Source organism: Vipera ursinii, assembly GCF_947247035.1.
Source record: "Vipera ursinii genome assembly, chromosome: 1".
Taxonomy (NCBI): domain Eukaryota; kingdom Metazoa; phylum Chordata; class Lepidosauria; order Squamata; family Viperidae; genus Vipera; species Vipera ursinii.
Window position 1 is genome coordinate 130,578,523 of NC_139512.1, and position 21,489 is coordinate 130,600,011.

Below are 21,489 nucleotides of genomic sequence, written 5' to 3' on the forward strand. Positions count from 1 at the left end.
TGGTATTTTAAAAACTTATGTCTCGCTGAGAGCATTTCTCTTTTTCAATGACCAATTAAATAAACTTTTTTTATTTCTTGTGTGTGTGTACATATGTATATATTTTTCAGATCATCAACCCAAATTTCATCCAGGAAGGTGAGTTAAAAACATAAGCATGTCAAGTCTTTATTTTTCCATGCTTAGAAAATGAAAAGGGAAATAATATTATTTCCCCAAATATATCCTGGGTAATTTTGACTCAGTAATGACAAGCATGATACTAAGTACATACTTACTATAGTCCCAAAGAATATATTGGACAGCCAATTAAACTGACGTTATTTTCCCTATAATACAATTTAAACTACAGTATATGAATTACTAAAATCTGCAAACTGCAGGATGGCAGAAAAGGGATCCAGAAATCTGTGTTCAAAATTTGTCAGCCAAGATTTGGCAGTTCAAATTAGAATTCATTTTATTTTGTTTATTTTAGCTAAGCAGTTTTCAATTATTTTGGGGTTCTTTTTCACTTTTATATTGCATCATATTTATACAAACTCAGTATCTGCCCTTAGCATTGTTATTGATTAAATTAATTTATATCTGCCTTTTCATTAAAATATGAACACTCGTGCTGCTTACATCTTTTAAAACAACAAAACAACCCAGGTATCAAGAAATGCCAAAGATAAAAAACCAACCAAAGTACAAATAATTAGGAAAATGTATTGCATAATTCTATTCTGACACTGGTGGAAGACTTAAATGGCCAGGTTAAGAATAGATTGTGACAGAGAAAACCTATCCCTGAGGTCACTAAGAGCTGAGTTTGATCTGATGACAGATAATCACTTCCATTTCAAAGATTCTACAAGCACATTTTTGTGAGGAAATTCATCACAGATCTTGTTTAAAATGTTCAGGATATTAATATATAAGAATTCAATGTTGTATTATGAAAAGATGACACTTCATACTAAAGTTGATCCTTGGGAGTCCTCATGGCGGCAATTCTTTTAAGCTACGGAGGTCTTTGAGTCCTCTTTTCCCCATTTCTGAAAACATGCCTCAGAAATAGGAAGAAAGGGGAATATTTTTTTCTGTTTCCACTTTCTGTGGAACAGGAATTTTCTTGGACCAAAAACCCCCACTATTCCTTGCTTGAAAGCTGTTTCAGTATTTCAAATAAAATTGTTGATGTCTCTTGTGAGTGTTGTGATGTATCTCTGTGTATGGCATTTACTCCAGTTGCTCCTGAGTTTCTCGTGCCCTTAGTAGACATCACTTGTTTGCTTGGAGACACCGTAATGTTGCAATGCAAAATCTGTGGGCGGCCCAAACCAACCATCACCTGGAAAGGACCGGATCAAAACATGCTTGACAACGACAATAGCACTTCTGCTATTACAGTTACCTCCTGGTATGTTCAATCCTTACGTTTGGGATTCTGCTGGGGGGAAAATGAATGAATTAATGTGGCCATTGAATCAATAGAGCAAACCTGTGTAATTGTTAATTATGTAAATAGAATTAATTTCATACACCAAAATTTTAAAAACTTTTCTGATTGTCAGTTCCTCATAAGCTACATCGGTCAAGAGGAATATAGAAAAAAAGAATTTCCAACTCTCTGCTATAGGAATGGGCAACTGTCTTGTCAACAGAGGCTATAGTTTACATTGTGATGGAATATAGTAATCAGGAGTATTCCTGGGGGGCGTGCATTCCAGACAAGTAAGTGGCAACTTAGTCCAGATATTATATGTGAGAGAAAGAAGGTGAAGTGAAGTCCTCCCTAATACTTCACAGAATATATTGTACATGCAGATAATAGAGTCTACAGTCTTGCAAGATTTTGCTAAACCTATATGTAAATTGTCTATAGGTTATCACTCTATAAACAAAGAACTTGGCTTGGAAGAGTCATCACATGTTAATCTTGGTTTTGGACCCAGCAATGCTGAGAAAGGACAACTACAGTAAACTGGCAATTGAGGCAATCTGGGAAAGGAGGAGGGTATTGAGTCACACCTACATGGATACGGAAGGTTGTTTTAAGATTTTGGAAGGCGTTCCTTTTAAAAAGATTTAGTTGAAATTGTAGCTTAATGAATAGTTTTCATGTGTTTCCTTCCTCAAGATGACAGGAAACATTGAAAAAACGGAAAGGAATTTTGGATGCTGCAGAACTGGCGTTCAAAAACACTGGTTACCATTCCTGCCTTACTTATTGTGTCACTTTTTTAAAAAAAAACATTGTGCCACTTTTTTGTGTCTGCCTGTGAATACTTATCCTCAGATGTAACTTCTCTTGAAATACTGGTCACTTAACAAAGAAACAAAAAATAAACGGTATTTCAAGAGAAGTTATATCTGTAGACACAGGCAAGCATCCTAGGTACCTTCTATTTATATTGTACCTTTATATTCTGTTATGAAGATTAATGGCCCTCAGAGTACCTTATCACTGCAATCAATTTCATAAATAGTGAAAGGAATTAGTATATTTTTGAAAAGTAGATCAAAATATTTAGAATTTAAAAACTGATTTTTTTTTATTAAAATGGTATCTGAATGATTTTTTACAAGCTTATCCAACAGTAAGTATGTCGTACCCTAATGGGAAATGACTAAAAGCATCTTGTTACTTAAAAATTCCCCAAATAATGTGATAGATACTAATAGATCCAAAAAAATAAATATTGACATATTAACCCATTATGTTGATTGGAGAGTATATAAACCAGGTAGATCAAAATCAGGTAGTGAAGATAATTCATCTCAAGAAAAAAAATCCTAGAAATGGAAGTCCATATTGATTCTCACCATGTATTTCATTAAAATATAAAAAGTATTTCTTAGTTAAGAATGGTGTTAATCAATTTCTTGATCAAACCAGTCAGCATTCATACAATTCACTGTAATCGGTGATAAGAAGGAGGAGGTTTGTTCACGTGCCCAACCTTTCTTTAAAACAGTGAACCAAATAAGGATGGCTTTTTTAGAGCCTGCCCTCTAGCAAGAGGAATTTGAAGACATTTTTACACCATACTCAGAGAAAAATCCAAGTCAGAATTGATTTGATCCATAAAGTTTCCTGAAAATATGATGCAGTATGTGTCAGTTGGCAAAGGAATGTTCTTGTCAGTGCTCCTATTGCATTTTAATAAACCTTGTTAAGATCAGTGCTTTTTTTGTAAAAGAAAAAGGTGCCGGAACTCACACATGTCATACAACCCACCTTGCCTATCCTACAAGGTTCCATCCAAAAAAGGTGCCGGAACTCCGTTCTGAGCGTTCTATGAGGAAAAAAGCCCTGGTTAAGACTTTTCTCACGGCATAATAAGGAAAAGGCTTCCTGAAAATTCCTTTGCACATCTATGAGGAAATATCTTCTGTAAGACATTACAATTGCCGTATGGTAGGTTTTTCTGCCATTCTGCCTTCGTCAATCTCAACAATTTATGCAGATTCCAGGAAAGAGAGACAAGTCTAGGCCTGTGCTCTAAAAGTTGCTGACAACTGCATGTATTTAACTATCAGTATTGGAACAAGCAGGAGAGCCCCAAATGGCATCGAAGATGGATTCATTATTCTGTTTTTGACCCATAGGGACATTCCACCTGCTCATGTCGTTGCATCATTTCCACCTTAATCTGCAAAATTTAATAATCCTAGTTTACTGTAAATCATACATTGTATGAATCATTCGGTATGACTGCTATGTTTGTATAGGTCTTTTGATCAACAGTAAAAGAAGTTTAAAAGTCAAAGGAATGTCGAAGTGTAAATATAGAAGCACTGTGATCTTAGTGTTCAGTTATCTTAATCATGTTGGTTCGTGTCCCAAACACCCTAGAAACGAGTTCTTCAACATCTCTTGATCAGGATTGGGCCTGATGAGTGAAATTCTATGTTTTCTGGAGATCCTCTCCTTATGGCTGCCCTGGGGGAAATGGTGCATTCACAACAGAGAAGGCAAGATGGGGTCAGCTAGTCACAAAGCATGCCTTGAATAAAAAGGAAGATGACATACCCTAAAGATGGTCTCTAGTACACAGTCTAAAGATGGTCTCTAGTAGCATCACAGTCATTAAACAGAGCAGTGTGAATCAATACCCATTAGTAAATTATTTCTTTTCTTTTGTGTGACCAGTGTCCATAGACTCAATGAAAAGAGCCTTGGTGGAGCAGTGGGCTAATGCCTCCTTAAGTAACACCAGCTGCCTGCAATTAGTGCAGGTTCGAGTCCCACCAGGCTCAAGGTTGACTAAGCCTTCCATCCTTCCGAGGTAGGTAAAATGAGGACCCAGATTGTTAGGGGCAATAAGCTGACTTTGTAATAATGCCGCTTGGGGGGGGGGGAAAGCCCTAATAAGCAGGCATATACATAGAATGAAGGCTATTGCTAAGCACATTTATTTGTGCTTTAGATTGTAAGCCACCCTGAGTCTTCGGAGAAGGGCGGCTATTTTTCCATTGGTTCTCACTTTCCAGGTCAACTGAAATTTGTTTATTTGTTCTATATGTATCATCACCCATCTCAAACACCTGACTCTAGTTACCAGAAACACCATAACTTATGTTCTGGGGCAGAAGCCACTTGACAGAATTTCAAATTAACCTTTTGACTTGTGCCCTTCTCTAGTGAATCAGGTGACATTACCCTAAAGATCTGCAACGTGATGCCTCAGGACAGTGGCATTTACACTTGTGTGGCCACAAATGAACTTGGGACAGCATCCACATCAGCGACGGTCAAGGTACAAGGTAATGGATATTTCTTTCATGGGTACGCTAAGTGTCGAGCCCTTCGGGTTCGACATACTTACCGGGCAGCCCGCAGCCCTCAGCAACAGCAGCGGCCACGCCCACACTCATCAGCTGTCCGGCGGGCGAGCTGCCGCGCGACGCCGAGAGCCCAGCCGCTCCCAAGCTCCCCAGCTGTCCGGCGGGCGAGCAGCCGCACGACGCCGAGAGCCCAGCCGCTCCCAAACTCCCCAGCTGGTCGGCGGGCGAGTAGCCGTGCGACGCCGAGAGCCCAGCCACGCCCACGCCCTCCAGCTGTCCGGCGGGCGAGCGCCGGACCCGCGGGCGTGCTGCGATCTGGGAGGCGGCTGAGGGCGGTCGTGAGTGGCTGCAGGAAGGCTACGCCGGGGCAGCCAGCCGGGAGATGGTCCGCGCCGGCACAGTCAGCTGACAGGCGGGCAGAAACTGTTACCGGGGCTCGTATCGTTCAAGCAGCTGAGAGGCGGCCAGGGATGCCCGCTGATGGTCGCGCAGCTCGGTCAGCTGAGCGACGGCCCAGAACAGCTATGGATGCCCGCGGAAGCAGCACAACACTTTCTGGAGCTGACAACGGCCTGGCGGTTGTGGCTATGGGCGATGGTTTTACAGACCCGGTGGCTGTTACTGCGGGCACGCCGGCAGCGACGCGGGGTGCTGAACAGCTGCGCCCGGACCTTGGGGGCTGCCAAGGGGTTATGGGTGTGGCGCGGGGAGATGCAGTGGTGACGGGGAGCACGCTCAGGATGTTAGGAGGGGGGTGGGCTTGTACTTACCTTCACGCTGGGAAGCACGGTGCCGGTGGAGGGAGCTGGGCGTGGGTTGAAGGAGTAGGGGGGTGGAGTATTTACGCAGGCCAGGCGGATGCTGATCTGCACGGGGGAGGGGTGGGGCCTAGGGGTGGGGCTGCTACCTAGTTACAGGTTTGGAATAAAAGGTGCGTTGAGAGCGTGTGGCTCTCAACGCTGACTTTTCTAATGCTTGGAGATCCTGACATTAAAGGTGCTCTCTGCAAGTCATCCGTACTTCGCCGTGATTTTCCTGAGTGTTTGTTATTCCCGGCGGAGACGAGAGATTGACACTAAGTACAGGGTGCTTATTGTATAAAGCCTTGTATAGGTTTGCTTGGTGAAATGTTATTGATGTTAATTATGGTGCTCTAGGAGGAACTAGAGCACCATAAACTAGGTAAACTAAACTAATGATTCAGACTTGGCTGGAAGGCCATGAGGCCATATCTAAGATGAAGGCTACATTTGGAACCTGAATCCTAGAAGGAGATAGTGGCAAGCCATGTCTGTATTGCTTCTCCAAATACATGACTCACCAGGAGTCGTGTTCAGGGAGTGAGCCAGTATCTTTAGAGACTTCTTCGGCATGTGTCGTTTGAAACTGCATGTTATAAACTACAAGTTTAAACTTCTTTTTCATTAAAAAAAAACCACACTGTGAAAGGCTGGCATGTCAGTTTTCACATAGCAGGGAAACATGTCAGTCACTAGGAGTGTGCTGGAGGCTTGCCTGCCTCCTTCCATTTTCTTTGTTTTCCCAAATTTCAGATTATCTTTAAAAGTTATAGCTCTCCAATGTTTAGGTTGATAGAAATTGCTGGTTATAATCAGCAATTACATTAAATTGCACTAAAAATAATGCACTTTAAAATTAGATTGTATTAAACCAGAAATGTAATCTGTCCTGTAGGTTACATTTCTTTAAATAAAAACTGGATTAAAGCCACACTTGTAGGAGAGAAATTAACTCTCTCCCATTTCTGAATTTTCCCCTGATTGTTAATTTTTTCAAGAATACGAAGAGAGAGGATTTGATAGCTAGTAAATCTGCTATTTGCTCCTTAACTGGGACTCCAAAATTCTCCTCTAATTCTCATCCCTTTCTCTGCTAATTGTTTCTCTCTTCTCTCTTTCCCCACCCCAGGAGTTCCAGCTGCCCCAAATCGGCCTATTGCTCAGGAAAGAAGCTGCACTTCAGTGATTCTTCGTTGGCTGCCTCCGTCCAGCACAGGCAACTGTACCATCTCAGGCTACACAGTCGAGTACAGAGAAGAAGGTGCAAGCATTGTGAGGCTTTTGCGTGGGAAAAATCTGAATTGCGTACCAGGCATATATTTATTTCACCCCTGAATTTTGTAGTTATGCACAGTCGCCACTTTTCCCCTGCACTGTGTTTACAGGCAAATTTTCATGGCCTTAAATGTTGACTATTTCTATTAGCACTCTCTAGCACTGCTGGTAAGGCCAAGAAAGACTACAGTATGCAGCCATAGTTGCTACACAGATAGTCTTCGACTTACAAATACAATTAGGACCAGAATTTCAGCTGTAAGTATCATGTGACCAGACCCAATTTTACTACCCTTTTTACAATGATTGTAAAGCAAGTCTCATAATTTTTCTGATAAGAGAGGGGAGGCGACATCGGGCTGAGAACCCACAGTGGCCACTTTGTCCCCGTGATACGCACAGCCAAGAGCCGCTGCAGCTGCCTGCAGACAGGCAAAGAGATGGCATTTTAGGCCCGGTAATATCACTGCTGGGGGCGCCAAGGGGAACCTGTCTCTGTGGTCATTAAGTGAATTGCATGGTTGTTAAAATAATACAATTGAAATTTTTTGCTGGCAAAACATTGCAAAATTACAATCGTTATGTGACTGCAATCTATTGGCACCAATCATAAATATGAGCTGGTTGCCAAGTGCCCCAAATTAGAATCATGTGACTCAGGGAGGTGGTACAACAATATATAATGGTTATACGTGCAAATACAGGTGGTAGGTCACTTTGCCAAGGCCATTGTAACTTTGGACCATTGTTGAACAAATGATGGTAAGCTGAGGACTACATTTACTGCTAGCTTTTACTCAGCCATTCTTCCTTTCTGCTGTGGTGGCAAGCAGGACAAATGGTATCTAAATCAGGCAAAAGTGGTCAGAGCTTACTCTAGGTTTTAAAACTCTGTATCTGTCTTAAGAGGAAAAGAAGGCAACTAAGTAGAATAGGTGACAGCACTAACTGCTCATCCTCCCCTTTCCTGTTGTTTGCTCTCAACTCCCTAATGAAGGGATAGAATTAAAAAAAAACAATTGCAGAGCCCCAAACTCTTGAAGTCAGCAATAGATTTCAGTCCTGGCTATGAAAGGCCAAGGAAGCTTCACTAATGTTAAAGTTCTCTGTTCCTGCTGAGAAGCTAAGCGCCTGGGTTAAATCTAGCATCCTTATTTCCAGTTGTTATTCCCCTCTTGCGGGTGTGCAATAACATCTGATGAGCTTTGCCAGAGGTCCACTATGTCATTACCCTCTAATCTTATAATGTCTAAGGCTGACTGCTTGATTTCAGTCCATTGACTATAACTCTAGAAAGAGATAGCTGGCGGTGGGGGGCGGGAATCTTCTGCACAAAACATCTTTCACATTTACATCTTACAGTTTAGTAACTGGGGAACTGCTACCTTACTGTGCCCCACTTTTTAAGGAACAGTTGCCCTGCATTCTTGTGTTTCTTTCAACTACTTTCCATCTTGTTGTATTTCCAATTTCGGGCACACGTGCACCATACATAAAAAGTCCGGAAAAGTCCTTTGTAATTAGAAAATACCTGATGAGTCTCAATAAATAGCAAGCATTGTTCAAACTGCATTCCCTAATATAATTCCTATCACTCTTCAGCTTTCTATAGTAAAAGTTTTGTCAGAAAGGTCTGGGTAAAACTGGAGATGAAATGAGAATAGTCCCTAAGCACATGGATCCCAATTGACTCCATGTCTCCCTTCACCATAGAATGACCACAGCCTATCTTCTCAGCCCTTGCCTTCCCTGCTCTTCCACCCATATCACTCCAAGTCCAACATATTCATGTTTCTGTTAGAATAGAAGAAAGTTCTATTCTATTCTATTCCATTTTCTACTCCTGTTCTGTTCTGTTTTGTTCTATGCTTCATTCACTAAAATGGTGAATGTGGTTCCCAAATGACCATTCTTCCTGTAGTATTATCAGTATGACACAAAAGCCAGATGTTCCACAAATGCCTGGACAGTTTCTTTTTCTCTTGTTCTGCCTCACTTCCTTTTAAAAAAAAATATATTTTATTGATTTTTTGCAATAACAATCCTTAGTGCTTAATAAACAGTGTGTTGTCTGGGTTCATATATTTGAAAAAACAATCAATAATAATTAATTTCTATAATTCCATGATCAATATATTAATTAGTAATATGTTTCCTTGATCTTCCCTTCTTCCAATGGTATTCTCCTTTGTCAACATTAGATAAATATAATAATATTTTCAATGCATACAAGGTTGAATATAAACATTTTTTGTGTTTGTACAAATAACAATGACATCCATATATAACATCTTTTCTAATTAACTTATGTTTCAGTTGTATTTGTAAAAGTCACCTTGTTAGGTCACTATGTGTCCTGTTTTCAAAATTGTTATTAAAACTTATTTTCCACTCAGTATTCTCATCAGTCATAGTTTTCTCAAAATTGATTACCTAAATATCCAAACTTTTCATTTACATACACCATCCTAAAATTTTCATAATTCATATATTATAAAAATACTATACTACTTATATATTCTATAACAGAGGTGTCAAACTCAATTTCATTGAGGGCCACATCAGCATTGTGGTTGCCCTTGGGGGGCTGGGTGGGTGTGGCCAAGGTGGGCGTGGCCTACTGGGTGGGCGTGGCTGGAGTGCATGTGGCCTACCGGGTGGGCATGGCCAGCTCTACATCATTTGCATCAAGGGTAGCTGTGGGGGCCTAGGCAGGAGTGGGACAGATCTGAGGGTCTCTGGCAGAAGGAGAAGGGACCAGGGCAAGTGCCAAGGCATGGTCCACTGGAGGAGCCTCACTGTTCCTCTCAGGCCATGTGGGGGGGGGCTGGATGGTGGCACGGAGGTCAAATGCCCTCAAGCACCCACGGCACTAAGTCCAGCCCCACTTCCCCAAGGGGGTGCCCAGCTGCACGTACCTCCTCAAGGCTGCTGCTGCTGTGCTTGCTCTCCCTAGCCAGGTTGCTCATGATGTGTACGAAGGCAAAGTCAAGAGGGAGGCCCATTCCCTGTCCATGTGAGGAGACCTGGCTTTGTATCCAAAGCTTCCTTAGCAATAGGATGGGAGACCCCCCAGGATAGGACAGGAGGAGGGGGCAAGGGGATGGTGAAAGGGCAGCAAGGAAGGACTAAGGCAGGACTTCCCTCAGACCCTCCCTCTCCTTCCTTCCTTTCTTCCTTCCTTCCTTCCTTCCTTCCTTCCTTCCTTCCTTCCTTCCTTCTTTCCTTCGAGTCGTAGGAAAATATTTGAGATGAGGGAGGAAGAAAAACAGGCAAGAAATGCAGCTGGGGAAGTGTCATCCTTCGTGAGGAATGAAGAAGTGCACCATCGCCTGGAAGTGGCCAGCACATGGCCCTCACCTACTTCACATAACCGGCTTGGCGGGGGAGGGGATGCCATGAGCAGCATGAGAATCGATGTTACCTGCACAATGCTGCCCAGCCCCCAGCCTGCCCAGTTTTGGCAGGCAGCGGGGTGCTCTCCTCACAGTGCCAAGAGGCTGAGCTGGGTGGCATGAATGTGTAGAGAAGCACAACGCTTCCCAGCCCCTAGTCTGCCCAAACTAGGCAGGGCCATGGGCTGGTTACTTCCAGGCAATGGTGCATTTCTTCATTCCTCACAAAGGGTGACACCTCCCCAGCGCGTGCCCACGGGGCAGCGCCAATGCAGCAGGGGTTGGTCCCTTGCTGTTTCCAGACAGCCTTGTGGAGCTAAGACTGCATTTCAGCATTGATGGCCACCACAAAATTGTACATTGGCTCCCGGCCGGCCTGGGCTAGGGCCAAGGGAGCAGGGGCCATTCCCTCACTGTTTACAGGATTTAATTTAATTTAATTTAATTTAATTTATTGAAATTTCTATACCGCCCTTCTCCCTAAGGGACTCAGGGCGGTTCACAGGGCATATATAAATAACAATACAAAAATTAAAAGAAAATTAAACCAATGCCCAATTAAAACAAGAATGATAAAATAATAACAAGCCTATAAAAACCCATATACCCCCATCAGGCCAGACCCACTAGTTTAAATAAATGGGTCTTCAACCCGCGACGGAAGGATCGGAGGTCCGGTTCTTGGGCCACATAAAACCACTTTGCGGGCCAGATCCAGCCCCCGGGCCTTGTGTTTGACATGTCTGTTCTATAACATCCACCTATAACCTTTTCTGAATGGCTTATATTTCAATTACATTTGTAAAAGTCATCTTGTTAAGTCACTATATATCCTGTTTTTGAAATTCGTATTTAAGCTTCATTTCCCCTCAGTATTCAAATCATTCTTCTCGACTTTTGACCCATTTAGGGTCCCCTCGCAGGGCAAAATCAGCTGTGAGGTGCGGAGCCCCACGATCCCTTAGCCGTGTCGCCACAGGGAGGAATTAGAAGTCCTCTTATTCCCCCTCACTTCCTACGCAGGGCTCTTCCACTCTCTTTCCTAACCAAGCAAAGCTACTGGAACTTTTGATACTTGCCTAGGTCTTAAAGGAGCTTCAGTATCCTGCAGAACAGAGCTTCAGATACATTTGGCATCCTGTTTCTTAAGGAGAATGAGGGAGGTGGGAAAATAAATAGACTGTCATGACAACAAATGGGGCACTCTCAAGGTTATAAGGCTCCATTGATGGGCCTACTGTATTATATATGTAAACAGTTAAGTTAGATGTGATTAAACCATATACGTGAGGAAAAGCAAATCTGACAGGAGAACACGCGGGAACTTTGACAGCTGTCAAAGTTCCCCGCACAGCGCAGGCGCAACCGCTGACAGCTCGCGGCTGTCAAAACACCGAGCCATGCGGAAGCCTGAACTGTCAAGAACAGACGACGCGGATTGGTCCAGATAGACGCGGCGCCAAAATGGACGTTCCTGATTGGCCCTCACTGACAGCTGCCGGCTATAAAAGCCGGGCGAGTCATTCTGTTTTGTCTTGCTCTAAATAAACCTTTTAGTTAACTAGCCTGTCGTCCCGAGTGGTCCTTCGGCTACTTCACTGGCGACGAAGGTGGGATCGCTCCAGAGCTGAAGTCACGGCCGCGGAAGAGAGTTCCCGGCCAGAGCTGTCACGGAAGTTTTAACTTCCAACGGAGCGAGACCCAGGACCGGACGACATGGCAAACTTCGGTCGCGTGAGGGAATTCGACACCCGACATCCCGAAAGGTGGCAATCACACCTGGGCCAGGTCGAGGGATTCCTCCTTGTCAGCAAAATCACCGATGACCGAGCAAAGGCCGCGGCGCTGCTATACATCAGCGGACCCCCCGTCTACGACGCTGCCGTGGGGCTGTTCAGCCCGGTGCCCATCACCGAAGTATCCTACGCGGACCTGGTAGACCAGCTGACGAAGCATTACATGCCAGCCCGATCCGAACTGTACTGGCGGGTTCAATTCGCCCAGAAGAAACAACGCCTAGACGAACCCGCAAACGATTTCATCGCTGGGGTCCGACACGCCGCGCGGAACTGCCGTTTCCCCGACCTAGAAGACCGCATCAGAGACCAGGTGGTGATCGGCCTGAGGGACGAACGCCTACAGAAGAAGCTGACATCCAAGACCGACATGAGCCTGGCAGAGCTGACCAGAGAAATCATGGCCTACGAGTACAACCACAAGAAGAAGCCGACTACCACGACCCCAGAGAGCCCAGCGACCGTCTTCCAAGAAAGCGCCACCCTCAGCGACAGCGAAGAGTCGGTGGATTTCACCGACGGAGAAGCCCTGCAGCGCAGAATGGAACGCAGGCAACCAAGGAGAAGCGACACTTCGGACCGCCGAAGGTCCAGGAACCCCCCTCCGCCACCGCCGCGTTACGAGCAACGGGCCGCCTGCGCCAGCTGCGGGGGCAACCATGCCCGAGGAAGCTGCCGGTTTAGAAACGCTAAGTGCCACAATTGCGGGAAGACCGGCCACATCAAACCGGTGTGCCGCAGCAAGGGCCGTGACAACATCAATGATTTGGAGGCAAACTCCCCAGGTAGGCCAGCTACCCAGGCCAGCAGAGAAAAACCGCCAGGGGCCCTGGTAGAAACAATTGACAGGGTAAACAGCCTAAGCTCAAAGGTTAAGATCAGGGTAAGAATTCAGGGGGTGCCCTGCCTCATGGAAGTGGATTCAGGGTCAGCAGTCTCCCTAATTTCATTTAAAACTTATCAGGAGATCTGTCAACAAGGCAAGGGAAAAATTCCCTTGAGGCAAACCCAGGTCCACCTAGCAGACTTCCAGAAAACCCCTATTCCTCTGGAAGGGAGGGCTAAGGTGGAAGTAGAGTACAGATCTTTCAAGGGTCCCCTAGAAGTACTGGTAACGCCGGGAAATCGCACCAACCTGATAGGGCTGAACTGGTTCGGACCGTTAGGGATCGCCATAACGGGGGTAAATACTGTACAATCACCCAGTCTCGAAGCCGTTTGCAATAAGTATGCAGACGTCTTCGATGGCACTTTAGGGAAATACACGGGTCCCCCCATCTCTTTACAATTAAACCCAGCCATCCAACCCATTAAGATAAGAGCTAGGAGAGTGCCCTTTGCCCTTAAAGAAAAAATTGAAAGGGAACTAGAGCGCCTTGTTGGGCTCGGGGTGCTTGAACCGACAGAGGGGGGAAGCTGGGAGACCCCAATAGTCACCCCGGTTAAGCCTAATGGGGAAATAAGATTATGCGCGGACTATAAGGCGACCCTCAACGTAGCTCTTAGCCCCCATGCTTACCCGGTGCCAGCGGTAAGGGACGTTTTTGCTTCCATCCGCTCCGGCGCCATTTTCGCCAAACTTGATCTCACACAGGCGTATTTGCAACTGCCTGTCACTAATGACACCGCGGAAGCCCAGACAATTGTCACCCACCGCGGTGCCTTTAAAGTAAAAAGGCTACAATTCGGCATATCAGCAGCCCCGGGTATCTTCCAAGGTATCATGGAGAAAACCCTGAAGGGAATACCCGGGGTCTGCCCCTACTTCGACGATGTTCTCATCGCCGGAGAAAATGAAGAAAATTTAGCTGACAGACTGTCAGCTGTGCTGAGCCGGCTCAGAGAAGCCGGCCTCAAACTTAAGCGGGAAAAGTGCTCCATTGGAGTCACCTCCACAGAGTTCCTAGGGTACAAAATAGACGGACAGGGCATCCACCCAACCACAGACAAACTAAGGGCTATTCAAACAGCACCTAGCCCAAGGAATAAACAAGAACTCCAAGCCTTTTTAGGATTATTAAATTTTTATCATGCCTTCATCCCCCACAAAGCCACTATCGCAGAGCCTCTGCATAGACTCCTGGATAAAGGAACTGCCTGGTCCTGGACCAAAATTCATGAAAATAGCTTCCAATCACTAAAAAAGATTATTTGCAATAGTTCAACGATCACCCTTTTCAGAGAAGATACACCAATATGCATCGCTTGCGACGCATCTCCCTATGGAATTGGGGCAGTATTAAGTCATTTATACAAGGATGGCACCCAAAGACCCATAGCCTTTTATTCACGCACTCTGTCAAAAGCAGAAAGGAATTACGCACAAATAGACAGAGAAGCCCTAGCAATAGTTGCAGGGGTCAAAAAATTTCACGACTATCTTTATGGGAGACCCTTCACTATATACACAGATCACAAACCCCTATTAGGGATATTCACTTGGAATAAAATAACACCTCAGATTCTCTCACCGAGAATACTACGGTGGTCCACATTCTTATCTGCCTATTCTTATCAGTTAATCCATAAACCAGGGAAGGAATTAGGACACGCAGACTGCCTCAGCAGACTGCCAATCCCTAGCAATGACCCAGACCCAGCCCCAGCTGGGATGATCTTAGCAATTTCGCAACTTCCAGACTGTCCCCTCTCTGCTAAGATTATAGCGAACAACTCAGCTAGGGACAAAATACTCAGCAGAATTCTCAGGTGGGCCACAACAGGGTGGCCAGCAAAAAACCCACACCCCCAATTCCAACCATACTTCAACAGGAAAAATGAAATATCTTCACATAGGGGATGCCTGCTATGGGGAAATCGTGTCATAATACCAAATAAGAACACAAATCAAACGTTAGACATCTTACACGAAGGACACCCTGGCATTGTCAAAATGAAAGCTATGGCCAGAAGTTATGTTTGGTGGCCGGGCATAGATAAGGAAATAGAAAAATATGTAGGAGGGTGCTATACCTGTCAAGCAACCCGGAACGAACCACCCCAGGCACCAATCCACAAATGGGAAACAACAAAAAACCCATGGTCACGCATACATTTAGACTTTGCAGGACCTATCCAGGGACAGAGTTTCCTAATTGTAGTGGACAGTTATTCTAAATGGTTAGAAGTCACTCCCCTTAAGAAAACAACGTCAGGAGCCACTATACAAGCCCTAAGAAAAATATTCGCCACACACGGCCTCCCAGACACCATAGTTTCAGACAATGGCCCTCAATTCACCTCTCGTGAATTTCAGATATTCGCTATGAAGAATTGTATTAGGCTGGTCACATCTGCACCCTTCCACCCATCGACTAACGGGATGGCTGAAATTATGGTACGCTCCACAAAAGAAGCTTTAAAAAAATTCGTCAAGGGGAACTGGCAAAGGCGACTCAGCCAATTCCTAATGTCACAACATGCAACTCCATGCACAACAACGGGCAAATCACCAGCGGAACTAAGATGGGGGAGGAGGCTGATAACGCGGCTTGACAGACTGCATCCTGACACATACCCGGAAGAAAACGAACAAACCCCCCCCCCATCCGCACATTCAAACCAGGGCAAATGATATGGGCACGATCTTACTCAGATAAAAACAAATGGGTCCAAGGGACAGTGCTACAACAAACAGGACCCATTTCTTACCTAATATCCACACAAACTCACGGCAACCTACGCCGCCATATCGACCAACTCAGACCCAGACAACCGCCATACACCCCAGAACCCCAAACGTCGGAACTCAACCTGCAACCCCCTCCAGAAATACTACCGATACCAAACCAAGAGGAAGAGGAGCAAAGAGACGCACCACCGGCAGACCCAGACATCGCCCCACTTCCACGTCGTTCCACCAGGAACCGAAGGGCCCCCACCTACCTAAAGGACTACCAGTGGGCAGGTTCCAACGACAGAGAGGGAGGAAACACTCCAGGGGAGGGGTAAGGGGTGTATTATATATGTAAACAGTTAAGTTAGATGTGATTAAACCATATACGTGAGGAAAAGCAAATCTGACAGGAGAACACGCGGGAACTTTGACAGCTGTCAAAGTTCCCCGCACAGCGCAGGCGCAACCGCTGACAGCTCGCGGCTGTCAAAACACCGAGCCATGCGGAAGCCTGAACTGTCAAGAACAGACAACGCGGATTGGTCCAGATAGACGCGGCGCCAAAATGGACGTTCCTGATTGGCCCTCACTGACAGCTGCCGGCTATAAAAGCCGGGCGAGTCATTCTGTTTTGTCTTGCTCTAAATAAACCTTTTAGTTAACTAGCCTGTCGTCCCGAGTGGTCCTTCGGCTACTTCACCTACAATCTACCCTTAGACAGGCCACTAATAAAAGACTGGAAATAGCACTTCTTCTGTTTGATCAGGGGTTTCAGGACAGCTTTAAAAAACCAAATCCCCAAACCGCTGATCAAGTGGCAAAAAAAGTTGTCTGCTAGAAAATTGGCTGCCTTTGAGAGTTTTGTGGTAGTGGTGGCTATTATTTGTTGCTTTTAATCTTTCCACACAACTCAGTCAATTTCTCATAGAACCCTAAAATTCTACAGTATAAACGCCATTTTAAAAACCCTAACTTGATTACATTTTAGGTTCTACTGAAATCAGGCTGAAGACCACGATGAAAATACCACTACTCTTGCTTACATCACCTTGTAGGAGTATTTTTAACTGGAATGCTTTCTAACCTGCTGTGACTGAAAGCTAGTCGCCTATAGCACCAAGAAAGAAATGTGTAATTGCAATTAAATGTTGGTTATTTTCTCCCCTTTGTCTTTTCTCTTTCTTCTTATGACACAGGCTCCCAGATCTGGCAGCAGTCTGTTGCCTCAACTTTGGACACCTACCTCGTTATTGAAGACCTCATGCCTGGTTGTCAGTACCAGTTCCGGGTCAGCGCCAGCAATCCTTGGGGAATTAGCTTACCCAGTGAGGCCTCTGAATTTGTGAAACTCCCAGAATATGGTGAGGCCTGTATTCACAAAGGAGAGCTGACTTTCAGAATGGAAAACTCCACTAATGTCACACTTCAGATTTCTAAGCTGGGGTCCTTTGTCAAGCTTCACATGGTTGATGTTTTGATGCCTGCTCTGAAAAATTGGAGAGGTGTATTCTGACAAGTCGTCCTGCATTCAGATCATTTTATTTTGGTGCAGCTGAAAAAGTTGAAAAAAGTGCAGCACAGGGCTATAATGCTTACTTTGCTTGCAGCCATCCTGTGAATAATTGAAGAGTTTCAAAGGGATGCTTTGATTTGACAAAACCTTGATTGACACTCCCTCTCCCCCCCCCCCCCTACCGAAGAGAAGCAACTTCCCTGGTCAAATTGGCCCTTGCCCATTCCTGTGCAGACGTTTCTCCAGACTAAAGCAGTGGGTTGTCTTGGACTGAAATGTCAAAGTGGAGCAATTTGTTTTTTTTTTTCAAATAGAGGCATTGCTTTGAGTCAGATTGCTTCAATGACCCAACCTAAAGCAATACTTCAATTAGATCACAACCAATCTGCACTCCTTTAGATCTGAAAGCCAGCATTTTTATTTGAAAAGGTCTCAGGAGAGCTGATTCCACCATTAAGCAGAGTGAATCAACCAACATAGGCAATGGATGTTTAGCAGGGTGAAGAACTGGTTCCTTATTTTACATACAGGAGAGGGTTTTTAAAAAAATAAATAAATCTAAATGTCTATGTTTGATGATGGCACCACTGATGGGGAGCAAAATACCATGCACCACTGCTGGCTCATTCCACCTCATCAGGAACTGTTGCCAGTCAAAACAACATCTGTGGTTTCAAGCTGCACAATGCACACTAGTATAACATGGTATATGTGTTCCGTTTTATTTAATGCGGTAAAGCAGTGATTATTTTGATCTCATAGAAACACAGCAATTGCTCAAATAGTCTCTATCCATACTAATGTTAATCTTAATCACTATAAAGCATTCCATCCCATCCCATCCTAGGCATGTAGTTCAATTTGCAGTTATAAAAAGAGAAACTTTCTAACAAAACCCTGAAGTTGTGAAAAGGTCATCACTGAACTTCACTTTATTCATTTATGAATATACTACCGCAGCCCAATTTGATTGTAGGTGGTTTACAACTCATATAATAGGTTACAGTAATAATATTAATATAGCAATAACAAAGGGTGTGTAATTATAATAAAAACGGAAGTAGCCCTGCTTACCCCTAAAGATGGTACCTTTCCTTTGGGACCCCTTGCACTGTGTCTCCAGGTAGATGGGGACTCTGAGAAGGTATTCTCTGACTGTCTAGGATGGATGGATAGATTTGATCATAGAAAGGTGGTCTGACATGACATTTTAGAAGCCTTCTCTGGGACTATTGTGATCTTCCTGAGTCTTGCTAACAGACAAACACCGCATTCACTCTTTAATGTATTTGCATGATGAAATCAACACTGACCTGCCATCACTGGGACATCACTGCAGTTTGTTACGGTGGTTGCTGCTGCTGCTGCTGCTAAAATACTCATGTTTTTAATAGCCACATAACATTGACTGTATCTGTTTTACAATTCTGTTTTCCCAACCCATCTGGTTCCACAAAGACTCTGCAGCGGATGGTACCACCATTACTTGGAAAGACAATTTTGAATTTGCTTATACGGAGCTGAATGAAATTGGACGGTAAGGAAGTAATTTCACAAAAAGCCAAACATCAGAAAATGTACAGAATGTATAATTGCACTTTTTTTATCATATTACCATTGCAATGGGAGTCTCCCCATAGCAACCACACAATTTCTGAAAAAGTCATGGCTGCTTTAATCAGTCACAGAGAGGCACTGCATTCACACTTTCATGTGTTGCAAAACATCTCTTCCCAGCTGAGGCTGAAGCACTGCACTGCATAACATTGTGCTCACAGACACAAACAAACTCAAAGCATCTTCTCCCTATATATCTCAAATCATTTACTAAAGTGCTTAAAATCTACATGGGCTTGGATCTAGTTCCCAATGTGATGAGCTCCATTCACCAGGATTCACTACTATGCATGCTGTCCCAAAGGTGTTTTTTCAAAAGGCAACTGGACTTCATTTTTCCCTGAAGACATTTCACTTCTCATCCAGGAAACTTCTTCAGTCCTGACTGAATTCCTTCCATTCTCCACCATTCAGTGATAACTGAAGAAGTTTCTTGGATGAGAAGTGAAATGTCTTCAAGGAAAAATAAAGTTCAGTTGCCCTTTAAAAAAGCACCTTTGGGACAAGCATGACCTGGATGTCTGAAAATCTCCATAGATGCTGTACATACTATTACTTGCAACAGAAGCCATTCTGACATGCTTTTTAAAACCATGTTGTGTGACCAAGTTACAAGTGGATAGTTTTGACGCTGCTCTAAGCCATAAACCAATGTTTACAAACCATAGTGATTGGTTTAGTGAAGGAAAACATATGATGGTCTAGCACCGTGGTGGCGAACCTATGGCACCTATGGCGCGCTGTCGCCCCAGTCCTAGGCCTTCAGCTGGGTTTTATAAAACCTTTTTGCTTTAGGCCTCAGCCGCCGTGTACAAAAAAAAGGTTCAATCAATCAATCAATTTCAACTTTCGGGGAAAAAAAGTCACAAAGTTGGAATTGATTGATTGAACTTTTTAGTTCCACCCAGTCTGCTATTACCACTGCAGCCACGCCCACCCAATGGGCCATGCCCACCCAATGGGCCACGCCCACCCAATGGGCCACGCCCACCCGCACTCAATGATACATAAGTGGGTTTGGGGATGCAGTTTGGGCACTCGATGTCTAAAAGGTTTGCCATCACTGGTCTAGCATGACATGTAAACACAGGGTCTATGTTACTACTTTCTTTAAGCAATATGTGCTTCTCTCAGAAACCTGCAGATCTACAGCCAGAAGAAAGAATAATCATCTGGAGATCTAGAACTACTAGAAAGTTTCAAAAGTGCTTTTCCAAAAGGCAATTGTACGTTTTGGGATTTTTCTTTGAAAATGTTTCACTTCTCATCCAAGAGATTTCTGAGCCCTGGTGGGGCACTAACTCTGCCCACAGCCAGGAGTTTGATCCTGACCGGCTCAAGGTTGATTCAGCCTTCCATCCTTCTGAGGTTGGTAAAATGAGGACCCAGATTGTTGGGGGCCTTATGCTGACTCTGTAAACCACACAGAATGCTGTAAAGCACTATGGAGCGGTATAAGTCTAAATTCTATTGCTATTCTAAAGAAGAATTGAAGTAGCTTCTTGGATGAGAATTGAAACATTTTCAAAGAAGAAAACCAGGAAAGTCCAGTTGCTTTTTGGAAAAGCAACCTTGGTAAAACCATGACTTGGATGATTAAGAATCTCCATAGACAGTCATTAGTAAGAAAACAGTGCTGACTAAATCTGGATACAGGATTTATCTATGTATGAATGCAGGGAGAATTATTTGCCCTTTCTGAAGAGCAAATTGTGCTCATGATTTGGGACTGGCATATACAGTTCAGTAGAAATGATGTATTTCCATCTCTCTCCTGGCTATGGAGGATACAAAGTTGTCTGGGGATTTATGATAGGAGCTTGAGTACTCTTGTGGTACATTGTCCACGGTATACCTCTGTGATCATGTAAATATGAAGGTGGCCAAGAATGTTGACTTTAAATTTACAATCTAATTTTGGGAAAAGGGAATTCTTTGACACAAGGCTATTCAGAATTCAGCTTCTAATCTTATAATAGGTTCATTTTTTAAAAAATGAATATACTTTTATTAGTTTTGCTTTTCCCAAAAGGATATATTGCCAGGGCAAAAGACAATAAATTACTTGTAAAGTTAATAACTCAACAAGTTTAGAAAGCTCTTCAAATTTATTGATACTGAACCGAAATGGATTCATCGTTTATTCACAAGTTATCTTAATGGTCTTAATTTTCCAGGGGCCGATTTGCTGTCGTAAAGAAATGTATTCACAAAGCCACAAGGAAGGATGTTGCAGTGAAGTTTGTCAATAAAAGAATGAAAAAGAAGGAACAGGCAGCCCATGAAGCAGCCATGTTGCAGCACCTGCAACATCCTCAGTATATCACCATTCATGACACTTATGAGTCACCCTCTTCCTATATCTTAGTTTTAGAACTGTAAGTCCTATATGGAAGCCAAGTTTCTTATTTCTTAAAGCAAGTCATTTATCTATTCAGTCATATTGTACAGCTAACTATTGTCACAAAAACCATTTCATTTCCCCATAGGAGGAAAATGACCATGAGGGAACATTTTGCATATGCATAGTTCCAAGAATGCATTTAAGTTTCTATGAAATGGCATGGTCCAAATGTAGAGTTCTTCATGTTAAATTGAATCTATGAAAATGTAATATCAGAAGTCTTTACAGTACTACACTTTCTAATATTTGTTAACCTTTTTCTTTGTAATATACATTCTATTTAGAGATACAATTATC

At 43.7% G+C, this 21,489-nt stretch overlaps 1 protein-coding gene across 5 annotated transcripts in view; it reads left to right on the top strand.

Annotated features, from left to right (window-relative positions):
• The window catches only part of KALRN (kalirin RhoGEF kinase), a gene marked incomplete at its 5' end in the record, with an annotated part of 580,305 nt that overhangs the window by 556,304 nt on the left and 2,512 nt on the right, over positions 1 to 21,489 (top strand). For 3 of the 5 annotated variants that reach the window (XM_083356478.1, XM_083356479.1, XM_083356481.1), the window contains 7 exons: positions 111 to 138; positions 1,234 to 1,405; positions 4,634 to 4,755; positions 6,706 to 6,837; positions 16,855 to 17,028; positions 18,639 to 18,708; positions 20,966 to 21,166. In XM_083356478.1, the coding sequence (XP_083212604.1) occupies positions 111 to 138; positions 1,234 to 1,405; positions 4,634 to 4,755; positions 6,706 to 6,837; positions 16,855 to 17,028; positions 18,639 to 18,708; positions 20,966 to 21,166 (899 nt within the window). Of the gene's footprint in view, positions 1 to 110; positions 139 to 1,233; positions 1,406 to 4,633; positions 4,756 to 6,705; positions 6,838 to 16,854; positions 17,029 to 18,629; positions 18,709 to 20,965; positions 21,167 to 21,489 lie in introns of all 5 variants that reach the window. The other 2 variants (XM_083356477.1, XM_083356480.1) reach the window with 1 other exon arrangement.